Source organism: Ovis aries, chromosome 8 (assembly GCF_016772045.2).
Source record: "Ovis aries strain OAR_USU_Benz2616 breed Rambouillet chromosome 8, ARS-UI_Ramb_v3.0, whole genome shotgun sequence".
NCBI classification, from domain to species: domain Eukaryota; kingdom Metazoa; phylum Chordata; class Mammalia; order Artiodactyla; family Bovidae; genus Ovis; species Ovis aries.
Genome location: NC_056061.1, coordinates 6,996,748 through 7,020,490, shown reverse-complemented (window position 1 = coordinate 7,020,490; position 23,743 = coordinate 6,996,748). Strand labels below are relative to the sequence as shown.

General features: G+C 36.5%; 1 protein-coding gene across 15 annotated transcripts in view; it reads right to left on the bottom strand.

Annotated features, from left to right (window-relative positions):
• The window catches only part of TTK (TTK protein kinase), a 39,683-nt gene extending 16,040 nt beyond the window's left edge, over positions 1-23,643 (bottom strand). The window contains exons 1-13 of one of the 15 annotated variants that reach the window (XM_027972301.3): positions 23,508-23,643; positions 22,243-22,383; positions 19,252-19,474; positions 18,785-18,891; positions 18,263-18,406; positions 17,040-17,151; positions 16,807-16,879; positions 16,622-16,716; positions 15,212-15,299; positions 14,033-14,153; positions 10,051-10,193; positions 3,306-3,442; positions 1,825-1,951 (exon numbers count right to left, since the gene is read on the bottom strand). In XM_027972301.3, the coding sequence (XP_027828102.2) occupies positions 1,825-1,951; positions 3,306-3,442; positions 10,051-10,193; positions 14,033-14,153; positions 15,212-15,299; positions 16,622-16,716; positions 16,807-16,879; positions 17,040-17,151; positions 18,263-18,406; positions 18,785-18,891; positions 19,252-19,474; positions 22,243-22,381 (1,509 nt within the window). In that variant the 5' untranslated portion in view covers positions 22,382-22,383; positions 23,508-23,643. Of the gene's footprint in view, positions 1-1,824; positions 1,952-3,305; positions 3,443-10,050; positions 10,194-14,032; positions 14,154-15,211; positions 15,300-16,621; positions 16,717-16,806; positions 16,880-17,039; positions 17,152-18,262; positions 18,407-18,784; positions 18,892-19,251; positions 19,475-22,242; positions 22,384-23,354 lie in introns of all 15 variants that reach the window. The other 14 variants (XM_060419192.1, XM_027972304.3, XM_042253165.2 and 11 more) reach the window with 14 other exon arrangements.
• Between the last annotated feature and the right edge of the window lie 100 nt (positions 23,644-23,743).

Below are 23,743 nucleotides of genomic sequence, written 5' to 3'. Positions count from 1 at the left end.
TTGCAGGCAGATTTTTTACCTGCTGAGCCATCAGCAGGGAAGCCCTGATATAAAAGAGGACTGTAACTTCTTTAACTTTTAGGGTTGAAAAGACACTGTTGAGCCATGAAGTATGTTTTCTGTAAGAAAGTGTTAGGCTTTGACATATGGACACCTTATTTTCCACTGAGTTGCCCTTCACTGCCCTTCCCTACTCTTCCTTCTGGAGCTTCCTCTCCTACAAAAATTTCTGAGAGCAAAGGAAGCAGTCCAATATCCTTTCCTCCTAGCTGCTGACTGTTTTTAGAATACAGTAACTCTGACCTATGTCTGATTCAACACCAGTGTGAAGTTCAGTGTCCTACCCAGGACATCCCGCAACCTGCTCAGTCCACCCTCCTCACCCATGACCAGAGTAGATTTCTCCAAAATACAAGTAAGACTGCTTCACTCCCCGACTCCAGCTTGTTCCATAGCTTCCTAATTCCCTCGGAGCAAAGCCTAAAGAGCCCAGCAGAACCCTGAGGATCGCCCTGCCCCTTGGTGAACTCTAGTCACACTCTGGCCTTTCAGTTTCCTCCTGACACCAGGCTCCTCTAGAAGGATCCTCTGGCTTGCCTTTCAGAGTTCAGCTCAAACAAGGCCTGACATGAGTAATTCCTCAATGAATTTTCTTTGAATTAACATGATGGGCAAACCAGGCTATCTTTCTCTTTCTCTTTTTTGTAGTTTACTATACTGTTGAATCAACCCTCAAAACACTATTACCTCTTTTAGCATAATCTACTGTCAGCTAAACTTCTTGTTCCATTGCTTTATAGTAAAATTCACATGCCATAAAATGTGCCATCTTAACTGTTTTTGAGTGTCCTATCCAGCGGCATGGAGTATAGTCACATCGCTGTGCCAACATTACCACCACCCATCTCCAGGCCTTCTCCTCATCTCATACTGAAACCCGTTCCTCTTCCTACAGCCTCTGGTTACCACGGATTCATTTTCTGTCAGCTAATTTTTTAATCTCTTGATTTGTTTAGTTCATTACTTTTTTTTTTTTTGATGTTTTTCTTAAACAATTGCTACCAACTTTTATTCTTTACCAAGCACTAGTTTCTGTTGTAAGAGTTACATATATATTAACTAAATTAATCTTCACAGTCATCCTATGGGACAGAGAGCTTTATTATCCCTATTTTATAGATGAGGAAACAGAATTTAATTAACTTGCAAAAGGTCACATAGTTGGTAAGTAGTGAGGCCAAGAGTCAAGGCCAGGCAAACTCTCACCAAAGCCTATTCTTTCTACCAATATTCAGCTGTTTCTCAGATAGTTATTAAAAATTAATTTTAGTATTGATATGAGTATCCAAATAATTATCTTTCCAGATGGTAATACAATCGCCTCACCAGCAAAAAAAGGTTTTTTTAAAATAATATATTCTAGCAGCATCTCATATTGCTATTCTGATATTCTTAAAAACTTATATATTACTTGTATATATATTAATATATATACTTGTATATTAATCACCTAATGAAATGAAGCTGCCCACTAACAACTGGTTTAAATAGTTAAGTGGAATGAAAAATCACCTAGATTACAAAAGAAATTTTATCTAGCTATTCAGACTAGATACTTTGGGCAAGTTAATGAAAAATACTTCATTAGTTTCTTCAGTAACTAACCTATCAAAGTCACGAGGCACCCTTATCATAATATCAGTTTGGCCTAATGGGACTAAGATTGAATAAGTTTTTAACACTGTTCTTAACAAATAAATCCTGCAAAAATAAAATCTTTGATCACACCGTATCATGTACCATCATAAATAAAGCTTATCAAACCTGTAAATTCTGAAGTGGAGTAACAGGTATCTGCTGCTGTTGCTGCTGGAAATAGGCCAGTTGGCTATATGGTGTTGACAACTGACAAGCAGGTGGAAAGTCATTCTTTACTACTGGAGTTCTAAAACTGGGGAAAGATATATTTTTTAAAATTTAAAACATTAAAGCTTTAAAAACAAGATTGTGACTCAGACTTTGTGTGGTGAATATAAATGTGTTATATCAAATAGAACCCAAGTCAGTTTTCCTAATACATCTGAAATATTTATTTCAGATTCACTATCACCAGAAATTTCACTTTGGGGGAATTCTTTCTGAATGTAATTTTTGTTCCCAGACAAGAAGTCCTTATTAAAATAAATATGATGTCATTTAAAAATACAGTTAAGAGTTATTTTATAAAATTTAGCCAAGACAAAGCTCCGTCTATCATAGATTTTATGAGTGCTTTTTAATAATAATGTTCTATGACAACCTACTAGAAATATCTGAAAGCCAATTACATGAGAGTTTGACCTTGGAACACAAAGCTGTTCAGCTCGCATTTGTGCTTTGCTTCTCTTATTCACTATTGTATCTTCAACACCGAGAATAGTGCTTGGCACAAAGGATTTCTACAAATATTTGTTGAAAATAAATAACTTCATAAGAAATAACGATATCCTATTTTAGTTAGCAGTCATTCTTTAAAGTATTCTAAGTATAATAAAATGAGGTAATAAATAGCAAAACTGTATTAAATAGCTTACTTATTTAATAGAATCAGTTATAAAACTCCAAGGCCAGTTCTGATTAGGATTAAAGATCACATTGTGAAAATGAAAGGCAGAAGACATGAACTTCAGTTATCCTCTAAGACATTAAAACTATATTAAAAATATAGCCACTAGTTGAAGGATATCACATGCCATATCCCCTCTTTTCTTTCTTAGAAATGCCATTGATTTGCTTTTCAACATCCCTTATGTTTTCTGTCAATCAGCACTGATCAGCTTCTTCACTCATTTCTCATTAGCAGCTACTCCGACCTTGAACAAGCCCAGAACTATGTGAGTTATGCTACCAACCTCTCTCACACTCCAATTAACACCTCCTTCCCTACAATATGCATCCACCCTTTATCTACTGTAAGAATGGTAATCTTTAAAGTCTCTCACTGAGAGTTACAGAGATATACAAGAGGCAGTGCTTGATTAACAAGAATTTTTGCATACTCAAAGTATTTAAAGGTACTGCCTATAGACCTATAGGTATAAAAAGCATATACATAGAGTAGGTACAGATTACAATGACAGAGACTTTCATAACAATCCTTAAAAATATATTGCGGCTACCTTCCCTTCCTTTACAGATGAAAAAACTGATGATGAGAAAAATAACATGAATTTAGAAAGTCTTTCAGGTAACAGAGCAGGATTCACCTCCAGATCTGTTTGCCCCAAAGCACATGTTGTACCAAGCTAAGAACCAAAAGGAATTACCAGCTCATGTAATCATCCAAGGCACTGTTGCTGGGTGTCTTACAAATAGATTTTGGGTCAATCCATTTAGGTGTTGATATTGGTGGTGACTGCTTTGAAACGGAAAAGGCAGGTTGCTCAAAAGTGGTTTGTTTCTGCTAGATCAAAATAAAAAACATCATGATTTCGGGTTTTTTAATTAGTCTCCTGTTCAACAATTTCACAAATATTAAACTTCTAAGAGAAAATTAAAATATGAACTACAAAAACATGCTAAAATAAGCAGATGTATGTATTATAGGCTTTCAATAACTTCAGTTAAAGCTCTCTTACTCTAAATTTTGAAGCTTGTTACACTTTCCTCAAAGAGACTGCAATTAGAGGGAAGGCACACACCGTGCTGAACAAAACAGGATCTAAATATCCTTTCTCTTTAGGGCTACTGTCATGGCATTGGACTTATATTAATAAGTATTCTGTGCTTCAGAAAACCAGTCTTTACAAATAGAATCATCCCCTACTTTTATGTTTGGAGGGAAAATGATCAAATACTAATTATTCAGCAACATTTGAAATGGCAAACACCTATCTAGTGTTCTTCTCCTTTGTAAAAGACATATAGCTTACAGAATTTATCTCATACAAATTCCAAAGCAATGATGAATGAACATCCGCTACAGCAGAGACTGGTAAAGTACAACCTGTAGGTTGAATTCGGTCTGTTGTTTGTTTTTGTAAATAAAGTTTTATTGGAACACAGCAAAGGCCATTTGTTTACATATTGTCTCTGGTTGTTTTCACGCAATAATGGCAGAGTTCAAAAGCTACAACAGTGACCATCTGCCTCACAAAGGTTTTACAGAAAATCTTGCCAACTCCTGCAAATCACATTTTGCTTGAACACTATTAGTAACTGATCACCCACTACCTCTACTTTAATTTGGGGACAGCTTTAGTTATTAGTAAGTATTCACCGATATCTAGATTAAATCAGCTTCTATAATTTCAACCCACTGGGTCCACATTATACTCTGGAGATCCACAATGGATAAATCTAAACTATTTTCTACTTTTCAGTCTTTTGTGTTTTTGGCCACTATACCTCTTTTCCCAGATAAATTTTCCATTTAAGATTTCCTCATATACACACACACACACATACATACATATATATGTGTATATATATATGCATATGTGTGTATATACATATACACACACACACATATTTGGATTAGTAGCCAGAATGGTATTGAGAAACTGTGGTAGCAAGATTATTTAGTAAGAAAAGGGGAAAGGTTATACTCATGACCATAGATTTAGATGTTTGCATTTGAGATTTTGGAGATCAGACCTGAGGACACAGGAATGGGTAGCTAAGGTGAAATTAAGAAAGTAGGCATGAAAGAGGAAGAAGTTATGAATTTGGAGGGCTGGTGTAGGACTAGTGATACACAGGGGGACAGAAGCTAACAAAACACGATGACAGTTGTTGGGCTGAAGTTGAAAGAAGTGATCCAGAGCCTAATATTTTCAGAGAATGATGGGGAGTCACGAGGATGTTCAGAGATGATGGCAATGAGCAACTGCAGGAGAGCACAGCCCAAAAGAAGGCACCTCAGAAGGGCAGGGTTTTGGGACTTCCCTGGTGGCCCAGTGGCTAAGACTCCACGCTTCCACTGCACAGGGCACAGGCTTGATTCCAGGTCAGGGAATTAAAATCTTGCATGCAGCATACACCGCCAAAAGAAAAGGACAGGGTTTTTACAAGGGAAGAAATGGTCTAGACATAGCTAGGGGGAGCTTACAGCTTGCTGTAAGGTAAGTGAAGCAAAGTGAAGGTGGCTCAGTCATGTCCTGCTCTGCGATCCCATGGACTATACAGTTCATGGAATTCTCCAGGCCAGAATACTGGAGTGGGTAACCATTTCCTTCTCCAGGGGATCTTCCCAACCCAGGGATTGAATGAAAGACTCCCACATTGTAGGCAGATTCTTTGTCAGTTGAGCCACCAGGGAAGCCCAAGAACACTGGAGTGGGTAGCCTATCTCTTCTCCAGGGGATCTTCCCAACCCAGGAACTGAACCGGGGTCTCCTGCACTGCCTGTGGATTCTTTACAAAAAACTGCCTGGTCTTTTCTTTTTCACCTAAGTGTACTCTTCTGTGGTTTTCAATATATTCACGAGTATGCAATCATCACCACGATTTAAATTACAGAACATTTTCACTATTCTAAGAAGAAACTCTGTATTAGCCATTACCCCCAACCTCTACTCCTCCTGGACTCTGGCAACCACCTGTCTACTTTTTGTCTCTGTGGATTTGCCAATCCCAGGCATTTCTTATAAAGGAGATCACAAAATATATGGCCTTTGGTGACAGGTTTTTATCACTTACCATGCCGTAGCATTTATCAACACTTCACTACTTTTTAAAAAATGTTTTTCTTTTAAGACCAAAAACACCTTGCATTGGGGTATAGCCGATTAGCAATGTTGTGGTAGTTTCAGGGACTCAGTCATATACATACATGTGTCCGTTCTCCCCCAAACCCCCATTCCATCCAGGATGACACATAACGTTGAACAGACTTCTGTGTGCTATACAATAGGTCTTTGCTGGCTATCCATTTTACATATAGCATTTTTTACATGACCTTCCCAAAGTTCACTAGTTTTTACTGTTGAATAAGAAAATGAAATAAAATCAGAATACCACATTTTGTTTACTCACTCACCAGTTGATGGCTATTTGGGTTAACAATTATGAATAATGCTGCTATGAACATTCACATACAAGATTTTTTGCAGATATATATTTTCTTGAGTATATACCTACGATATAATTGTTGAATTATATAGTAACTGTTTGCTACACCTTCTGAGGAACTGCCATACCATTTTTCAAGAGACTGTATCAGTTTAGCTCCTCAGTAACAGTGTATGAGGGTTCCAATTTACCCACATTTTCACCAACACTTATTATTGTCTCTTTTTAATTACAGACATCTTGGTGTGGGTGAAATGGCACCTCATTGTGGTTTTAGTCTGAATCTCCCTAATGACAAATAAATAGTTTTAAGTCCTTTCCCCATTCTATTAGTTTATAACTTTTAAAAAGAAAAATACAGGAGATGCTGATTGTCCATAATTCAACCTGTCAGGATTCTTCTCATTTAACATTTGTTATCCACTCCACTACTTAGATAAACAGTTCTCAATGAGTGACCCAGAAATAGCAGAAAGTTTGGTGTTTCCCCAAGATACTTACGGGGAGTCTGAGAGGTTAAAACTATTTTCATAATCATACTAAGACATTATTTGCCTTTTTCACTTTCATTCTTTCATGAATATAAACTAAAGTTTTCCCAAGGCATGTGATAGTGAAACAGACTGGATGCAAAAGCAGATACAAGAAATCTAGCCCTCTAATGCCAACCATTAAAAAAAACCATAAAGACTGTAAAACAAATATCACTCTCCTCACTGTAATTAGTTTGTTTAGAAAAATACTTATTTTTCAGAAGAAACATATCTCAACATAACAAAGCCACATATGACAAGCACACAGCTGACCTCATATTCAACAGTGAAAAGATGAAAGCTTTCCCTCTGAAATCAGGAACGAGACAAGGATGCCCACTCCTGCCACTGTTACTTAAAACGGTATTGGAAATTCTAGCCACAGCAAGTAGGCAAGAAGCTGAAATACAAGGTATCAGAATTGAAAAGGAAAGAGGAAAACTGTCACTATCTGCAGATAACATATTATATGCAGAAATCCCTAAAGATGCCACACACACACACACACACACACACACACACACACACACACACAGAACCTGTTAGAAAAAATGAACAAATTCAGTAAAGTTGCAGGAAACAAAATCAATATACAAAAATCTGTTACATTTCTATACCTTGATAATAAACTATCAGAAAGGGAAATTAAGAAAACAATCCCATCAAAAATAATAAAGTACCTAAGAACAAATTTTACCAAGTAAGTGAAACACTAGTATACTGAAAACTGTAAGACACTGATGTCTTCTTCTTAAACTGAAGAAGACACAAATAAATGGAAAGATATTTTGTGCTCATTGATTGGAAGAATATTGTTAATATGACCATATTACCCAAAGTAATCTATAGATACAGTGCCATCCCTATCAAAATTCCTATGGCATTTTTCACAGAAATAGAACAATCTTAAAATTTGTATAGAATCACAAAAGTTTGGAATACCCAAAGCAATCTTGAGAAAGAACAAAGCTGGAGGCACCACACTCCCTAATTTTAAACCATATTACAAAGTTACAGTATTCAAGACAATATGATATTTGCAAGAAACAGACATAGATCAATGGTCTTCAGACTGGACAGGCACTTGGAAAACAATGAGACTGGACTACTTTCTCACACTACACACAAAAATTTACTCAAAATGAATTAAAGACTTGAATGTAAGACCTTAAAACATTAAACCTTCTAGAAGAAAACTCAGGTAGTAAGCTCCTTAACATGGGTATTGGCAATGAATTTTTGGATCAGACACCAAATGTAAAGACAAAAGCAAAGATAAACAAATAGGACTACATCAAACTAGAAAGCTGCACAGCAAAGGAAACCATCAATGAAATAAAAAAGACAATCTATGAAATAGGAGAAAATATTTGCAAACCACATATCCATTAAGAGGTTAGTGTCCAAAATAAACAAGGAACTCATTACAACTCAATACCAAAAATCAAATAACCAACTTAAAAATGGACAAAGGACTTGATTAGATATTTTTTCCATAGAAGACATATAAATAAATATCCAATGGATATGAAAAGAAGTTCAACATCACCAATCATCAGGGAAACGTAAATCAAAACCACAATGATGGGTCACCCCATACCTGTCAGAATGTCTATTATCATAAAGATAAGAAATAACAAGTGTTGCCAAGGATGTGGAAAAAATGGAAGTCTTGTGCAGGGTTGGTGAAAATGTATATTAGTGCAGCCACTGTGGAAACTAGTATGGAAGATCTTCAAAAGATTAAAAACAGAACTACCATATGACCTAGCAATTCTACTTCTAGGTATTTATCCAAAGAAAAGGAAAACACTAACGTGAAAAGATGCCTGTACTCTCATGTTCATAGCAGCAGTGTTTATGGCAGCCAAGAAACAGAAACAGTCTAAATATTCATTGATGGCTGAAGGGATAAAGAAAGTATGGTACATATATACAATGGACTATTATTCAGCCATAAATGGTATGAAATCTTGCCATTTGTGACAACACAGATGGATCTTGACGACATCATACTCAGTGAAATAGCCGGAGAAAGACAAATACCGCATTATATCACTTACATGTAAAATCTGGAGGGGAAAAAAGCAAAAGACCAAGCTCACAGATAGTTTGGGGCTTGCCAAGGGGTGTGGGTGGGAGGAGTGGAGATGGATAAAGAGGATCAAAGGTACAAGCTTCCAGTTACAAAACAGATCAATCATTGGGACGTAATGCACAATGTGGTGACTATAATTAATAATACTGTATTGCACATTTGACAGTTGCTAAGTGAATAGATATCAAAAATTCTCATCAGAAGAAAAAATGTGTAATTAGGTTATGGTGATGAATGCTAACCAGACTTATTGTGGTGATCATTTCACAATATAGTTGATTCTTGAACAGCTCAGAAGTTAGGGGCACTGACTACCCACAAAGTCAAAAATTCATGTATAACTTTACAGTTGGAGTTCTATATCCACTATTCCACATCCTCAGAGTCAATCAACAGAAAATCATGTAGTACTATAATACATATGTACTGAAAAAAAATCCATGCATAAGTTCCCACACAGTTCAAACCCATGTCATGCAAGGGTCAACTGTATATACAAATATCGAATCATAATGTCATATACCTAAAACTAATATGTTATATATCAATTATACCTCAATAAACAAAACACTTTTTTATAACAGTATTATTTACATGTAATCTGCTTATTATTGATATTTTTAATAAATTAGCAAATACTTTAAAAATTCATTGGTTTTACTTTCTAACATAGCAAAAAGAGATCAACATAGCCTACATAAACCAAAGTTCTCTAGGGGCTTCAACAATTAAGAATATAAAAGAGGATCCCAAGACTGAAATATCTGAGAACTGCTGAGCGAGACTACAATTGAAAATTAATTTTAAGGAGAGTATGACCAAGGACTATATTCAGATGTATCTCTCGAATAGATCCTTTCTTCTGAAATAGACCCCAGCCATGGGGAATGATCATTCAACTTGTCATGAAGTCACATTATCTAGTCTGTATTTTTCTATTTCATCCATGAGGTTTCTGTTGCAATTACTTAGTTCTGCTTTTATAGTTCAAAAACAGGCAAAGACAGTAAGTAAATAAATGGACATAGCTGTGTTCCCAGAAAGTGTTTACATTTAGGCTAGGAAAGAGATTTGGCTCCTAGGCTGTAGTTTGCTGACTTCTGCACCAGTCTACCAGCAATCTAGAAATACTATTGAAAGCAGAAAAGAATTTAGCTTGATATATACTGTTACTAAACTAAACCTATTGTTTAGTTTGTTACTGATCATTGTTTTGTGAATTTAAAACACATACACACATACTTCTGAGCAAACTACTCCACTAAAGAATTTAATACAAGAAAACATTTTACATGATCATCACATTATGAAAAATACTACACTTGATGTGGAAAAGAAAGTTTCCTCTGTATCAACTTTGGGGATTACCTCTGGAATCTGCCGCTGACTGGAAGGTGCAGCAGCATGCTGGTTTGCACGTTCAGACTTTCTCTTTGATTGCCGTTGTTTCAGATCACTTTCTGGAACCTTTAGTTCTTGATGTTCTTTAGTTTCTGCAATTGCATTTATTCCTGTCATTAATGGACAAAAATATTGAATAATAACAAAATTAAACCTAAACAGCAGAACATGTTACAAACTGTATTAGTGTTTTGCTCTTAAAAACAGAAATTAAAAGCTTTAGCTAGCTACTGACAATTTGCTTTTAGCAAGTCAACTTTACAAAGCTGCAACAGCCATCTTCCTAGGTTGTTATCTAGAGCTTTATCAGAGACTATTCTCAGTTTAAATACTTCTGTTTTTTACCAGAAAACAAAGAAATAAATACACAAAAGTCCAAAAACATATATCATAAAGTCTAATAAAAGCCAGTTCACCACTTTTTATAGATCTAGTTTTTTTAACAAAAATTTTACCTTAAGTTAGCCTGTAATTTACTATCTTAAGGGTCTCTGAACAAAAGAGACTCAACAATATTGGCTATTTTATGAGTGTCACTATTCTATCCCTATCATGACAAATGCAAAAATTCTAAACAAAATATTTGCAAGTGATATACAAAAGGTACAATAAATTATGACCAAGCTGTGTTTATTCCTAAATGCAAAGTTTGCCTAACACTGAAAATTAATTTGGCATAATAATAAAAAAAAGTGCATGACCGACTCAATAAACACAGAAAAAGTATCTCATAAAATTCAACATTCAGTCACAAAAAAACTGTTAACCTCAATCTGTTTTGATATATGATAAAGAACAGCTTTAAGACTCTAAGCCAGTTATTATACAAGGGTAAAACAGTGAAAGTATCTCTCTAAGGAATGAAAAATGCCACCTATCAATCTATTCACCATTATTCTAGAGGTTATAAGTGCAACACAGCAAAGAAATTAAAGTAAAAGGATTGGAAGAAAAAAAATGTTATATTATTTTCCAACAACATGAAAGAATTCATAGGCAAATATTAGATGTAAACAGTGATTTTAGCAATGTCTCTATAAACGAGAACAATAGTTAAAAATCAGTTGTAGTTTTATATACTAGCAACAAAGAAGCAAAGGATAAAAAAAAATTTTTTTTTGATGGAGCATTGGTAGGTTTATTTTATTTTATTTATTTATTTATTTTTACTTTATTTTACTTTACATAAACATGTATACTATCATGTAAGAAACGAAGTGCCAGTCTATGTTCGATACAGGATACAGGATGCTTGGGGCTGGTGCATAGGGATGATCCAGAGAGATGATATGGGGTGGGAGGTGGGAGGGGATTCAGGATTGGGAGCTTGTATACACCCGTAGTGGATTCATGTCAATGTATGGATAAAATTTTTTTTAAAGATCTCATCATTGTATTATCAAAAATATCAAATATCTAGGTATATCTCTAGCAAAAGAAATGCAAAATCTCTATACAGGAAACAATTTTTTCAATAATGTTTTAAAGACTACTTAAATGAATGAAGGGGTATGCTAGGTTAGAGGACTAGAAAATTTATGTTAAGATGTCAACTTGTCCCACTAGAACTCAAACAAAATACCATTAAAAAAAAAAGGAATCTGACAGATTCTAACATTTATATGGAAATCCAAAAGGCTTAGAATAGCTAAAATAGTCTGTAACAAAGAAACAAGTTGGAAGATTTACACTGACAGATATAATAATTAAGACAGAATTAGCACAAAGTCATAAAAGGACTATGGAACAGAGAACTATCCAAAAACCAGACATCACAAACAGACTCATCTAACTTATAACAATTCACTGAGGGGGAAAAAAGGGTCTTCTCAATAAATGCTGCTGGAGTCTACTAGATATCTACATGGAGAAGAAAAAAATGAATCTTGCCCCTTCATCTTAACCATACATAAATATTAAATTCAAGTAGAATACAAGTCTAAATGTTAAAGGTAAAATGATACCTTCCAAAACATATAGAAATATCTTTATGATCTTGGAGTAGGAAGATTTGTTAAAAGACAAAGAAAACACTCACCACAAAGGAAAAGACTGATAAATTAAAATGCATGATAATTTAAAATTTAATCAAGTCTCCACTACATTATGGGAGAAGTTTGTTTTTTTTTGTTTTTTTTTTTTTTTTTTTTTTAGTGTTTCCACTTTATTGCTCAAGCACGGAACTTGAGGCAAGCCTGAACCTTCAGCAACGTGCAGAGAAGAGGCTGAGGGGGTGGGGATGCGACCTGGCTGAGAAGGGACACTGACAGGAGGGGGTACAAGGGTGGTCACCATGACACCAGAAGACAGCATCAGCCACAACACCTGGGCTGAGGAGGAAGGGAGCGGAGGTAACGGGCACAGCAGTGGTTTTCCCATGCCCCTAGCACCCACATGGAGGCCGCGTGTTTGGAAACGGACCGGGAGGAGGGAGGAGGGGAAGTGGCTGCCCAGGAGGAGTCTCCCTGTCCACCCTGCCTTCTTGTCGGACCTCACATCCCTACCACTCGCCCCTTCTACTGTCTGAGAAACGGACGCAGCAAACAGGAAGCAAAATAAATTAACATTCTGATGAGTGTGCGTGTGGAGGGACATTCATTCACGTGGAATGGGGGTGAGGGGAGGGGTGACACCACCTAAAATGACCCCCCCCCCCCCCCAAAGCCACCATCCAACCAGATAGAAAAATAAAGGTCTAATTCACTCAAAATTCTTCAGTTTGTACAAAACTAACAGGGTGGGAGAAGTTATTTGTAACACACGTACCCAAAAAAGGAACTGTATCTAGACCAAAAAATCATTGAGAAAAAAAAAGAACACTCAATAGAAAAATCGGTGATACCCAAATGGCCAATAAACACAAAGAGGCATTCAGCGTCATTAGACTACAGGAAAATGCCAATTAAAGCCAAAATGAACCATTACTTAGCAGAATCAGAATGTGTAACATTAAAAACCAACAATAAAACGATTGGGAAGAATATGGAGTAAGAGCCAATATAAGTGCTGGTCAAACACAACACTTTGGAAAACTGCTTGGTACTATCGATGAGCTGAATGTATATAATTCCTGTGAACCTGACCACCCCACCCTGAACATACTTGACAGAAATGCATGTGAAAGAAATATTTCATTGGGCTGTATTCTTATGCTTTGGGTAGTTTTCTGATTGCAAATTTTACTACATAATAAAATACCATTAACATAGTGTGGGTACTCAATAAGCATTCACTTAGCATTAAATTAGGTGCCAGATCAGTACTATAAACAAGTATTTCTGGTAAAGATGCTTTTTCAATCATATCAGTTTGTAACAGATGCCATGAAAATATAAAATAAAATCATTTCCCCCAAATATCAGGAAAAGGAATCTATAGCTGGCCCTTTATATCCACAGGTTCCACAGAACTGACTATACATCATTTTATATAAAAGACTTGAGCATTCTAGGATCTGAGCATCCGTGGGGGATCCTGGAAACAATTCCCTGCAGGTATCAAGGAATGCTGATGGTCCCAATCAAAATAATGGCATCCCAGTTTTCAGGGTTTCCTGAGACATGGGACTTTCAGGGCTAAAACCTGTCTCATTCATTTATATGCTCTTAGAATATTCACCATAGTACACATATAGTGGAAAAGCAAACATTTGACAAAAGAGGAAAGAGAATTGTCATATAAATACACCTTCCATGTGCTTTCCCAAATATTTCTCAAGCCAACTGAGAAAACTGACTCAATGCCATTGAATTTTCCCTCTATTCTCTTACACACCTTTTAAATCCTCTACTATAGAATTTAATACTTTTCATGTGCTGTATAGAATTTAACCAAAACACAAGATAAAGGGACCTACTCTTCCATGGCAATTGTTAGGGGGCTGGTCAACTTTCACAAGTAAAAAACTGGTTCTCTTAATTAAAGAGGTAGTCTATTTTGTCACTCTTACCTTCTAATTTTGTTAGAAAACTTGATTCACTTTTATTCTTCAGGGTTACTGAATCAGTAATAAGTTCAGAACTCTTCTCATCTGACATCACAGGTTCCTTGGAATGAATATTTTGAACAGACTACATAGAGTAAGATTTTATTTCGATTTGATGTAAGACAAAGTCTTAAAAACAGAAGTAGTACTAATCTTAGTGTTCAACATACTACAGTCTCATCTATATGAAAAGACTGCTAGGAAAATTATCATAATTATATGTAGACTCACAAACTTCCAACAAAAATAACTTCTTCAATTATTGACTAGAGCAATGGGAATGGCCATAATGATAGATTTAGCCAATTTGCTTTCAGGAGACATATTATCAAATAATTAGACATATTCACTTACAAAGAGAGGTTAGAAAGCTTAAATTCAATATAAAACATGCTTCACTATTTTGTTGCTATATTATCACCAAAAATAACAGCATTGGTCAAAATTAAGATTTGTAGAAGTCTGAGACAGTACTTATTCTAAATCCCAAAAGTAAACTCCTGACACAACTATGTGCTATTCCCTAAGATAGCTGTAAATTAGTTAAACTCATTTAAAAGGATGTATCATGAAAGAGAGAAAGAAATTACAAAGAATGTAAAACTGAAAAGACCCACAGTATGATGCCAAGGGTCTAACTGAACTTCAGTAAGAACAGTATAACCCCTAAAAATCAGTGCACCAGGGACTAAAGCTACTTCCTGGCTTGGAAGTTCATGTGTCTGCCATATCAAGACGTCAGGATTGCTTATCTTAAAGCCCTCACCTCTGCCCCACCACAAAGACACCCTCTCATTTTTGTCTAATTTGCTCTGTCAGATCATATGATTCAACACACCAAGAAACAAAAGCTGGGGGACAATGCTTGCCCCATTATTCCCAAACCCAGGCCAAGTAACCTGCTTAAACACTATATAATAAATACTGCTTCAACAGAAGATGGTCATTCCTTGCCCTCCCACTTCCACTGAGGAGAAACAGTTTAGGACTTCTGTACCGCTTCCCATTAGTGGCCCGACCTCTCCTGGGGTTTTAGGAACACTGTTGGAGATACATAAATCATGGATCCCTTCCCCAGAAAAAGCTCCATGAACCCCGGGTCAGAAACCCTTGCTCCAGATAAAGATTTGAAAATGGAAAAACCTTTAAATGTCTCAATTCGCTGGAATCATTTCCACTTGATTTAGATCCAGGTGTGATTGTATCTCGGCACTCTGACCCAGAGATATGTCTGTTACCATGAAACAAAACAATTGTTTAATTTGAAATCAATCATTTCAGGGTATTCAGGGTATTATCTATTTCATTTTATTTATTATTAGCATTATTTTTTAGAATTAGCAAAGTCATTTAATCTTTTTCATTTTAAAGTTATCTTTTAACTGGAAAAATCACTTGAAAAGGTGTTTTTAACAATAACAAGATTCCAATATAAATGTGACTAAATCAGGTTGTAGGCAGTGACAAAAGTGACAGAGATGAGTAGTAAGCAGGTGACTGACTGCCTCCCCTATTCCATAACAAGTAACAGCTGGAGTCAACGCATGAATATGGGAAAGAATAAGGAAACAGCAGTGTGTAGATTAAACTACATTTCAGGTTGTAAATAGCTTTAAGGATAAGAACTAGGGTGTAGACCCTCCTATTGGCCTTCACAGTGCCTAGCTCAGTTTATCAATACAAGCACCAAGAAAATGGCTGTTTTTGTTCTTTTTTTTTTTTGGAGTGGAGAAAGTCTCCTTTATTCTTGAGCTAGTACTTGAAGACAACCGGAAAATAGTCACCTCATAAGATTTTTAGAGCTTAACCTTGATATCCAAAATCCTCTTTAATATCATTATTCAGTCAAACCTTAAGTATAATAAGCATTTAAGCAGAGAAGACACCAGTGTTTTATCTCTAAAGTTTACTGGCAAAACGATTCTGTGGAATCTAGGAGTCTTTTACATTAGAAATAATGTTATGAACACTGGTTAGAGTTAAAAATACACCAGAAAAATGAAGACTCTTAGCTAAACTTGATTATGAGATTCTCATTTTTCAAACTGAAGGAAGGAGAACACTTCAGATGTGGTGGACAATATTTCATCTCTACCTACCCTGCCCCACTTCTTGAAGCCCTAGGCTCAGAAGCAAATGAGTGAGTTAATCATTTTTCCTACCAATAGCTGCCTTTTCCTTGAACTAGCCGCAGAGAAAATTGTTTTCAGACTTCCCACCCCCAGTGGACACTTACACACACACTAGAGTGTCTTACCAGAGGCTACCATAAGCAATTCAAATGTCATGAGTTTTTACTGCTGGGCTAGTCTGTGCATAGTCCTGTAAGCTTCATATTAACAATACTTTTTCTTCTATTTTTCCTAACTTTTTAACAGTTGCTTTAATGAATATTTTTAATGAGAGAAAAAGCAAAATAAAGTCATATTTCCCACTCATTCCTCATTCTAAATAAAAGTGTGCTCGTAACCACTTTTACGTAGTAAGAGACTTTATGATCATTTTGCCATCAGTCTTCAAGTTTTGAAAACAAAAGTTAAAACTCAAACATACCTTTTAGTAAAATGTGGTGCAACTGAAACATCCATCTTCTCATGGGAATCCGGGCTACTTAGAAGGTTAACTGGGACTCTTCCAAATGGGCATGACTAAAAATGTTTTGGAAGATTAAGTAACTAACTAGGAAATAAGCATAGACCTCACCACTACTGCTTTAATCAAAGTAAAAAATAACTCACCCGTTTAGCCTTGTTTGTTTGTTTCAAGGGATTTCGATAGCCTATCTCTGCATCTTGAGGGGGGATATTCTCTCTAAAGAAAAAGAAAGAAAAACCAATTTTTAAAAGAATAATATTGATACAAGCATTTTCATCAACTGCTAAACACTATTATAACATGAAAACATATATGCAGATGTATAAATAATATAAATGTAGGATGAATATTTTAAAAATGAATTCAGTTTCCTTACCCATATAAGAACCGGGCTTTAGTATGTCCCTTAGAATCACAACTAATGTTCCTATTCTGTAAATGTCCATGTGTATTGGGAAATGGTTCTTGCACACTTGATACTGTAGATGCTGTAAACATTTTGAAACTGTAATTAAATTTGTAAAGACATAAGGAATACACACACACAAAAAAATCTCATACATAATACTTTAACAGTCAACTCATAGTAAATATTTGTCCCTAAATAAGATATTCAGATATGAAGATGCTGTAATGCTAATTCTCCAATGATACTTCATAATTGTTTCATAATTACATAATTGTTTACCCAGAGTAAAGGCACATTCCTTATTTCTAACAGCAAAATGTGATTCGCTCGCTTGCCTAGATCAAGTTTGTTTGGTTGCTATTTATTTGGCTGCCTTGGGTCTTCATTACAGCACGCGGGATCCTCACTGCGTCATGCAAGATCTTCCCTTGCGGTGCGCGGGCTCCAGAGAACCCAGGGCTCAGTACTTGAAGCTCACAGGCTTAACTGCCCCACAGTATGTGGGATCTTAACTCCCTAACCAGGGATGGAACCTGGGTCCCCTGCGCTACTGGGCAGATTCTTAACCACTGGACCACCAGGGGAGTCCCTGTTTGTTTTCTTAATTGAAATACAGTTGATTTACAGTGTTGTGTCAGTTTCTGGTGTACAGCAAAGTAATTAAATTACACATACATATACATATATATATATATACACCTTTTCATATTCTTTTCCATTACTATTTATTGCAGATATTGAATAAAATTCCCTGTGCTATACATTAGGACCTTATTGTTTTAAAGTGTATTTTTTTTTTTGTAGATGTCAATTTTAATTTATTTATTTTTTGGCCATGCTTTGTGGCATATGGGATCCTAGTTCCCCTACCAGGGATTGAACCTGTATCCCTGCAGTGGAAGCAGAAGTCTCAATCTCCAGACCACCAGGGGAGTCCCAGGACCTTACTGTTTTTACTGACTTGTTTTAAGGTGTTACTAATTAGAGTTTAACTAGGGAAAAAAAAATGCCATTAAGAGAGTAATGACTTTGTTACTTCTGCAAGTCTTACCGCCTTTACATCTAAAACTTAACCTTAGATTTTGATCATTCTAAATAAACAATATTTTTCTATAAAATATTATCCTGAATCCCTTTTTTTGTAGGACTAAACACCACAGAAAAGTATTAGCACACACAAACACATTTACCAGATAAACTCTTCCTTTCCTCCTCTGAAAGCAGCTGCTTTTTCTGAAGATTTAAATTCCGAATGGCAATTTCCAGCATTTCAAGTGGCACTGCTCCACATTCCACAGCTTTATGAAGAAGTTGCTTACTTTTTTTGAAATTACCTAACAAAGTAAAAAATACGTCATTTTAATTCAGCAACCTTTACTCCCCAGATACATATTCTTCAGAACCTAGGAAAAAAATTTTAAAGTCTCAGGCAAAAATATTTATTCCAAGTCTCACACATTTTATTTATAAGCAAACAAGCAATTTCTCACTTCTGGTAACAATTCATGTTAAACAGTTTAACTTGTGTAATGTGCAAGTGAAAGGGCTAGTATAACAAATATTTCGTACACTTACGTAGCATCCTTCCCTGAATTTTCATCTGACCAACTTTCATGCCTTTTGCCTCATTATTTCTATTTCACACACATGATTTAAGTTACAATAGGAAGTTATCTTTTACTTAATATCTGGACTTGACATTTTCAGATTACCTTGTGATAGTTCAAACTGTGCAAAAGATATATGCACGAAAGCAAATTTCTTGCAGTTTGCTCTGGCCATTTGGAAGTAGTCACGTGCATCATCTGGCTCTTGAATACTGAAATAAAGATTTCAGAGTTAAGTTTTAAGGAAAAAAAACACAGTTGCCTGTTTGATAACTCTTCATCCTATTTCCCAGAAGACACAGAATATTGTTTTCTGTCTGTAAAATTAAATTAAAAGTTAATTAAAAAAAAATTTTAGGTGGAGTCTAGAGTATGTAATTTTTGTGGAAATATGTACATTGTAAAGAAAGTTTACAAATTCACTTGTTAATTATAAACAAAAAGACTTGGTAAAAAAAATATTAAACTTCTTACAATAGTTCTGACAACATGTTTTCATTTTACCTTTGGGTGATGTAGTTATGTGTTATGTAATGTAGTTGGCTGAATACAATTAAAATGCTAATACTTACGCTTTTAGTTCAGCAAATCTCACTTGAATCCTAGCAAAACTCTCATTTTGGCCATATTTATCTGGAGGAAGTGCTTCAATTGCTTGGTTGTAATGACCAATCAATTTGTTTAAAAGGGCATCATTTAAAGGGACACTGTTTTTCTCCAGTTTGAGCAACAAATTCAACCAATCCTCTGGGTTGTTTGCCATCATCATTATTTGGTTAACAGTTCCTGAGTTATCTGAATAAGGGACAAAATATAGCAAAAAAAGAAAGTCAAAAAACAAATGCCAAATTGCACTTTTCTTTCAAATTACAGGTAATCATTTATACTCTCAGTACGAATGCACACAAACTCCTTAAAATATTTTTTAAAACTTTAACAATTCATGTAAATGTAAACAACTTATTTACTGCATATATATCTTTTAAGAAGGTATGTTTTACTGTAAAAAGCTGCATATTTTGAAGAAAAGAGAATTTGGAAATGTTTATAAGTAGCTTTAAAATACCATATGCAGTCTCAGAAAACTATCCTGTAGCAGCCTAACTTTACTTTAGCATCCTACCAAGTCAAAGAAAACCTTAGCCTCTCCTACCACCACCAGTACCAACTTTCCTGGAAAATTCTTCATCAATGACTCATTAAAAAGTTAGAAACTGTATGGTCCTAGCCCTAACATAACCTTCTTTACAACCTTATCCACCCAATATTATCTCCATACTCCTCAATTCACTTTTCAATCAATCAAACAAAACCAGTTTACAGAAGATAAGCAGCTCCTATGGTCATTTTCTTCTCCTTCCAAGTTTCCCACATTTCTCCGTAATTTTCACATTGTAATTTACTTTTAATTTTCTTTGGTGTTAATAGATTTTAAAAGACAACATGATTTAATGTCAGTGTCCTTGTCAGGTCACTTTAGTCATTACTAAACATTATTAAATTTAGATTTTTAAGAGAAACTATCATCCCTTCTATTAGTTTGTTACCTTCAATAAGGGCTAAATATTTCCTTTTACAAACAAAATTACTGCTTTTGCTTTTTACTAAAACATAACAGATTCAGAACTTTGTTTTTACCCATAATCTGTTCTGATCTTAACTTCACTTTCCAGTTTCATTTCCCATCACTTCCCTAACAAATTTGTCTTCAAGTTTTCTAAAAAAGTCTTATTATTTCTCATGCACTGTGCTCTCTCTATTCAAAACTTCCTGTCTCTATTATGTCAGTAGTCATTTGAGCTAAACATGCATTACAATGCAGCATGGTAAATAGGTAAATTCCTCTCATCTAGAAACAAGGTTTAACCTTACTCAGTATTATAATGTCTTATATCCCACTTATCAACGTGTTACATATTCAGTTTTGAGCAAGCTAAGGATTTTAAATAAGGACTCATCTACCCTTTATTGTTAAGTCATGTCCGACTCTTTTGTCACCCCATGGACGGTAGCCTACCAGGCTCCTCTGTCCATGGGATTTCCCAGGCAAGAATACTGGAGTGTGTTGCCATTTCCTTCTCCAGGGTATCTTTCTGACCCGGGGATCGAACTCACATCTCCTGCATTGGCAGGCAGATTCTTTACCACTGAAGTCACCAGGGAAGCCATAACCTTCATTGGTGCTACTTAAATACACAAAGTAAAGTATGTGTTTATTCTATCACCATTAAAAAATTGGCTTAATACCAAAATGATAAGTCCCTAAGTTGTTTCAAGGAATATGACCTGCCATCATGACTATTTATATGGATAGATTCTTCCCTTTGCTTTCCAATCCCTCATCCATTGAATGGTTAGTACAAATAAAACAAAACTTATCTAAAGGTGACTTTTTCAACAATCTAAAATATAGTAAAGAGTTCAGCTTCTGAGCTAATACTTCTCATAAAACTAAGACATTAAACTTTGGGTATTTTCACTCATTCATCATTCAAAAAATATTTTAAGTACCCACTACTTGCCAGGAACCATTCTTAGTTGTGTAGATAGAGCACCACTGATAAAAACCATGCCCTCATGGAGCTCACATCCTAGTGGAGCAGACAGACAACAGACAAATGAGTAAAGGAGATATGACATGAACTTGGGCAAACTCAGTGAGATGGTGAGGGACAGGGAAGCAGTCCACGGGGTAGCGAAGAATTGAACATGACTTGGTGACTGAACAACAACAAAGGAGATATGAGGCGATTACCACAGTGGAGAAAAACAATACAACAGGTTGCTATTTTAAATAGGTGGGTTAGGACCTACTGTATAGCAAAGGGAATTCTGCTCAATGTTACGCTGCAGCACAGACGGGAGGGGAGCTTGAGAGAGAAAGGACACAGGTATATGTATGGCTAAGCCCGTTTGCTGTCCACCTGAAACTATCACAACGTTGTTAATCAGCTATACCCCAATTCAAAATAAAAAGTTTAATTAAACAAATAAATGGATTAGAGAGGGCCTTGCTGAGAAGACATTTGAGGAAAAACCTGAAGAAGGTTTAAGAGTGGGCAGAGAGCAAGAACAAAGGTACTGAGGTAGGGGTTGGTCCAACACACAGGAGACACAGTAGGGAAGCTGCTACGGCTGAAAGAGAATGAGCAAAGCAGAACAGGAAAGAAAGGCTGGAAAAGTGCTGGGAGGGTAACAGAAAGGTTCTTCAAATCATATATTGTGTGGTTAGCCTTAAATTTATACACCGTTTTATTAAGGTGTATTTAGTGAGGCATTCTCAGATTGCAGCAAAATATGAGGGGGAGGGGGGAAGGAGTACCTATTGATGGCAAGCATATGAGCAGAAATGACAGCTGCCAATAATGGAAGAGTAAGAAAACCACCTTTGAGCACACTGTAATAAATAGTGTTGTTTCCTTTTTTAAGAAAGTGGAAAATCGTGGAACTATCTTCACACAAAAGGATTAAAACATAAAATGTTTGTGCTCTCACTGGTGAGCATCAATCAGTTAACACTTTCTTCCTCTACCTCAGAAGGCACTCAAAACAACGCAACTCACCTGTAGTATCAGTGGAGGCTTTATTCAAGCTTAGCTCGTCAGTAAGATCTTCATTTTTAAATTTATTTTTAATATCTCTCACTTTGTTCATTATGGAATCAATTGTCAACTCTCTGCCACTTAACTCCTCAGCCTCCATTTCTAAGAAAAAAAAAAAATCGAACTAATCATAATTCCTACTTTTACAAGCATTTAAAAAAAAATGTTGCAACTAGCCTTTCAGAACCCAGGTGACTAAAACATTAGTTAAATGAACACATTTCAACACAGATATTATCAGGGTGGTATCTGGGAAGCTATGTGCACAAAAACAACTGCATGTCTTTGTAATCTGTCCAGCAAGGTTTCCGACAGGTAAGTATTCAGTACTCTCCTTCTTTCCATCAGAACTTCAGAAAGGTATTGCACAACAGGGAAGTTGCTGCCCCCTTTCAAACTTTCTTCTATGCCTTCCTTTCACTCTTTTTCCAGAATTATTTTCTCTAGGCCATCTGCAAATTCAGTCTTTTTTAAAAATGTGATAGTATATTTGCTTGGATTCTGGTAGAAACATATAGGCATAAAAATCCTTTTGACAATGATAAAAACCATTCCTTTACTCACCTGCTTTATGTCAGTAAACTTGCACGTTGCAAGTGGTTACAAAGCAGAACACATACAACATCACAGCCCTTTATTCACAAATGGGATATCAGCAGGCTTATTCTTCTGTATATCTGGCAGAAAGGTGATGTGCTACCTTAATCATTCCCATACCAAGAATCTACAGTATTTGTACAGTACTGAGTACTTGTTCCATCTCCACGGTGTTGATGTTTGTTTAGTCCACAAAGGGGGCGCAGTCTTTCTTCCCGTCAGTCATCTTTGTGATGATTCTCACACCCATCAATCCAGTAACCCAAGGTCACTGATATCAACGCCGCCCCCGACCATAGTTAATGAAAAGGAGCGACAAAGCCGGTGCCTGGTATCACCCCTTGAAGCCAGGTTCCAAAGGTAACTGTCAGAACCACGGCCACCGGCTCCCCTCCTGGTTCTAAAACACCACAAAAGAGGAGTCTCCCGCAGAGGCCCTAGCAGGCCCCTTCTCCCGGCCAAGTCCATACACCTACCTCTCGCCTCCTGGGTCCTCGACAAATCAACCCCCGGCACTAACAGGAGAACCGGCCGGGGCAGCGGGCCCGCCCCTCCCCCTCCGGCCTGTGAGCCGCACCCCACGTCCTCTTCTAGGCTCGGGGACCTCCCGCCTCGTCCCCACCGCTCACCGGCCAGCGCGGCTCGGCTCAAGGGCCCACAGACCCCGGCCGCCTCCGTCCCTCCGTTCGCCACCAAGGCAGGACTCTCTGCGGAAAAGCGGAGCTGAGAAGATGGGAACTCCAGCCCGTCTCCACACACACGTTTGAATTTCCCCGCCGCTACCGACGCGGTCGTCTATTGGCCAGCGCTGGCCACGTGAAATCATCTGCTGTGATTGGTCGGTGAGCGCCGGCACCGCCCCTTT